Source organism: Orycteropus afer, unplaced genomic scaffold (genome assembly GCF_000298275.1).
Source record: "Orycteropus afer afer isolate SDZICR_OR568_19922 unplaced genomic scaffold, OryAfe1.0 scaffold00546, whole genome shotgun sequence".
Taxonomy (NCBI): domain Eukaryota; kingdom Metazoa; phylum Chordata; class Mammalia; order Tubulidentata; family Orycteropodidae; genus Orycteropus; species Orycteropus afer.
Genome location: NW_006922133.1, coordinates 598617 through 603200, shown reverse-complemented (window position 1 = coordinate 603200; position 4584 = coordinate 598617). Strand labels below are relative to the sequence as shown.

The 4584-nt window shown below is 46.8% G+C and overlaps 1 protein-coding gene across 1 annotated transcript in view; it reads right to left on the bottom strand.

Moving 5' to 3' along the window:
• Positions 1–3162, bottom strand: part of NHS (NHS actin remodeling regulator) — a 61126-nt gene extending 57964 nt beyond the window's left edge. The window contains exons 1-2 of the mRNA XM_007955911.2: positions 3141–3162; positions 1445–1597 (exon numbers count right to left, since the gene is read on the bottom strand). Of these exons, the coding sequence (XP_007954102.2) occupies positions 1445–1597; positions 3141–3162 (175 nt within the window). The remainder of the gene's footprint in view (positions 1–1444; positions 1598–3140) is intronic.
• Positions 3163–4584: the final 1422 nt, after the last annotated feature.

Sequence of the window (4584 nt, the reverse complement as noted above, 5' to 3'; positions counted from 1 at the left end):
TATGGAAGTAGATTGCCCAACCTTCCTTCCAAGGAGTGGCTGGTGGGTTTGAACCGCCAGCCTTCTGGTTAGCAGTCAAGTGCCTTAGGCACTAGGCCACCAGAGCTCCCATTACCAAACAAGTGGCCATGCATTCATGTGCTGGTGGCAGCTGGGAGAAGGGACAGAATAGCAAGCTTGCCTGGTAGAGAGGAGGGCCCAGAGTTCAGTGGGTAGTCCCAGAAGTACAGGGGTTCTGAGTGGCCCTGGCCCAGGCCCATCCTTCTGGAAGGCAGGAGCCAGAATGTCAGGCTGGGCCCAGGTGACTCGGAGGTAAACTAGAAGACTCTCATAGCACCTCATACCCTCAGCACTGCTGACCGGAAGCTCAGGGTGTTCAATCTGGATAGACTTAGAAACCAAGCAAGTAGCCATGGGTCCTCAATTTTGGTATGGGGAAGAGCTGAGCACCTGCTCATTATCTCGTGTTGATCTGAAGAAAAGATTAATCAGAAATGCTAGTCAAAAGCACATTCCTGGGCTCCAACCTGGAGTCCCTTGACCAGAATTTCCAGCAGAGAGGCCTCCTAGTCTATATATTTGAAGAGTGGCCCCCAGATAAATTTTTATCAATGGGGAAGTTTGAGAAACATAAAATGTGATCTGATGATGCCGTGGGAACTTGAGGGACTGACGGGAGATGAGCAACATGTGGGGGAGGGGAGAGACTGCTGAAAATGGAAACATCCATAACCTTTTCCGAGTAGCTCTTAAGACCCAGGCACAGGCTAGCAGAGCAAAGCACACAAGAATGCCTGCCCTCAGGGAGTACATGTTCTCTGGTTCTGTGAGAAGATGGCTTGGATGTGATTGTGCCCGGAGGCCATGGATTGGGAAGGATGATCTGGAAAAGATGCTCCCTGCCCCAGTTTTACACGATTCCCTAGGGGTAGGCTAAGATCTCTGAACTCAAGAGATCCCAACCACTGCAAGATTGTAGCCCCCAGTCCTCCATCTCTGCCTTTCTGTCACAGGTAATTCCAAATTAAAGACTCAATCCGCATACTGTGAAATAAGTATAAAGAACTTCAGCAAAACTCTCTTTCCTCATTGTTGTTGTTACATGCCGTCGAGTTGGACCGACTCATAGCGACCCCTCCTTGGGTTTCTGAGGCAGTATCTCTATGGAAATAGATGGCCCAGTCTTCCTTCCATGGAGTGGCTGGTGGGTTTGAACTGCCAGCCTTCTGGTTAGCAGTCAAATGTCTTAGGCACTATGCCAGCAGAGCTCAGGTTTTATTTTCCATGATTTTTTAATTTCCAGGTAGAAAAGGGAGCGTTTCAAAGTCCTTGCTATAACAAGGAGGCGTGTTGGGTCTGATGGGAACAGAGAACCTGTAGAGGAGACCGCCTCTGAGTTCTCTCCCAGCCTCTGGCAAAGCCCACCCATCCTGGGGTCAGTCACCTCTGCGCAGGGCTTGCAGGCTCTGCCGGGCATGACGGTGCAGCTCCTCCACGCAGGGCGGCCTGGTGGCCGGGAGGAAGATGTTTCTCTGCTGGTGCCAGGGTGCTCGGTAGTACACGCTCAACTTACTCTCGATATCCAGGTTGGAGACGGCTGAAAGAGAAAGAGGGAAATGAGGTGTTCTACATCAGTGTCTTTAAGTTATGCTATCAGCAGACTCCAGGGTGGGGTAGGGCTGGAGTTTGGGTGGCATGGGAATTTAGGCTGCTGCATTCACAGTAAGAACTAATTTTACAATACAGATCTCAACAACCCCTGCCCTGAGCCAAGGGATAGGAGACCCGAGCGCACCAGCCATCTGCTTCTGAGCCACTCATTTCCTCTCCACTTTCACTTCTCACCCTCTGATACATCATCAACCTGGCCAACAATGCTTGGGGAAGAAAGGGATCCTGCCTCCCAAGAAAGCAGAAAAAAGCCTCAGGGATGAGTCCAAAGGGCTGGCCTAGCTCTAGTCTTCAGGCTGTGGGCTCTCAGAATTAGAGTTCTGCTCCACAGCTCCTGAGGCCCATTGGAACTCTAGCTTATTCCTTGCCCTCTCCGTCTCTTGTAGCCCTTGATTCCTGACCTCACTATTTATCCTTATCCTGCCTTCCACCTGCCAAATCTATTGCCTGCCATCTTTCAAAGCATTGCCTCAGTCTCCCTGGTTTCACCCAGGGAGGAGCACAGGCATTAAAGCAATCATTGCAGTGGTAATGGGTGTTAAGGGAGGGGAAGAACAGGGATCGCTGTTGAGGAGAGAGGTGTGGGCCCTTGGACTCATCTAAAAGGCCCCCTTCCCCCCAAAGTACAGCACTTAACCTACTGTTGTCACCTCACTGACACAGTGAGTCAGAGCATCCTAGGTCAGAAATGACTCCAGGAGTATAAAATCAAATCCAGCTCTGAGAAATCAGGAGGGTTCTGTTTGGGACATCACTGCACAGAGGAAACTCATTAGCCTTTGGGCAGCCTGTCAGCCTCCATACAGTGAGAACTGCTCAGTGTACTGTGTCCTCCAGACCCACTCTGATGTGGAACTAAGGCCACCCTCATTCCGCTTCTTGTCTGCTTTTTGCCAGTGTGATTTTGGGGAGCTTCACCCACTAGTTTGTCCCTGTGCCCTAAACAAGCTTTTGGTTCCTCTCCTACCCTTTTCCTTGTGAAGTCTCATCTACTGTTTCACTTAGTCTGAGAAGCCTCACTCTACAGATAAAGCAGAATGACAAATGAAAAAGAAGAGAGCATAATTTCATCAAAGGGGAAGAGAAGAAAGAAAACTGGAAAAACTGCAATCTTTTGATAATTAATCCCCCCTCCAAGTACTGAACTAATGGCCAGTTATTATTTTTTTTAATGCAACCTTCTGTTGTGTTGTTTTTTCCCCCTAGAATAATTTATCATAACCACAAGAATTACCACTAGAAACAAAGATATATTTCCATTGTGATTCAGAGAGGCAAGCCCCTGAATAGGGCCCAGCCTCCTCCTTTGGCCTAAACTTTACCCCTTGTCCGCTTCGGTTTCCCATAATTCAGTAGTGCTAATCCAGGATTTCTCCAACACAGCACTTTTGACATTTTGGGCTGGATAATTTTTTTTTGTGTGTGGGGAGTTCTCCTGTGCATAGTATAGCATCATCTCCAACCTCTACCAATTAGATACCAGTAGCACATAGGCGCATTTAGTGACAACCAAAAATGTCTGCAGACATTGCCAAATTTGCAAAATTGCACCTGGTTGAAAACCATTAGGCTAATCGGAAGGATATGCAGATTTGATCTTTAGCTTTACAACTCTATGATTTAGTTCACATGTATTGGAGGAGTGCCTGTACACATGTATCCTGAAGTGAAGTAAGTAATTCATCCATTTAGACATTAATGAGTGCAGTGTTAACCATATCGTTAGGTACCAAGAAACAAGAAGATTATAATACAGTCCTTGAACTTGAAGATTTAGAAACAGATATTAACTGTATAATGTGACAAAGGCCATGCCTACTGTGGTCAGCTGAACAATGGCACCCTAAAATATCCATGTCTTAAGAAAGAGGAAGCAGTCCATTTCTGTAAAGATTTACAGCCTTGGAAACCCTATGGGACAGTTCTACTCTGTCTTACAGAGTCGCTGTGAAACCAAAAACCAAACCCACTGCCATCGAGTCAATTCCAACTCATAGCGACCCCCATTGAGTTTCTGAGGCAGTAAACCTTATGGAAGTAAATTACCCAGTCTTCCTTTTGCGGAGTGGTTGGTGGATTTGAACCACCAACCTTTTGGTGAGCAGTCAAATGCTTTAGGCACCATGCCACCAGAGCTCCTTAGGGTTGCTATGAGTCAGAATCAACTCAATGACGGTGGGTTTGGTTTGGTTTTTTAATCCCTGAAACCTGTGAATGTTGCCTTATAAGACAAAGGGGACTTTGAAGATGTGATTAAATTAAGAATCTTGAGATGGGGAGAGTGTCCCAGATAATTCATATTGGGCCTGATGTAATCACGGTGGTCCTACAGGAGGGACACAGGAAGAGTCAGTCAGACAGAAGGTTATGTGACAACAGAAGCAGCAGAGGGACAGAGAGAAAGAGATTTGAAGATGCTAAGGCTGCTGGCTTTGAAGATAGAAGGAGGCCACAAGCCAAAGGATGCATGTGGCTGCTGGAAGCTAGAAAGGCAAGGAACAGATTCTCCCCTAGAGCCTCCAGAAGAAGCCAGCTCAGCCGACACACTGGCTTCAGCACCGTGAGACTGATTGCAGCTTTTGGCCTCCAGAACTGTGAGAAAATAAATTTGTGTTGTTTTAAGCCACAAGTTGGTGGTATTTTGTTATAGCAGAAATAGAAACAAATACACATATAGTGGTTATAAGTTCAGAGCCTCAAATCAGACCTGATAATCAAATGGAACAGGACCAGAAGTGAATTGTTAGAAAAAATAAGTTTTATTGAATCATTTGTCTGGCAGATGGGTTGAGGCTTAAAGCAGCATCAGCCCCGATGATCATGTCTCCTCAGGGTGCTTAAGTAGTGTTTTAATGTAGGAGGTAGCCTGCCTGTTTCAAAAGAGCCAATCCTGAGTGCCAAGGAGGAAACTAA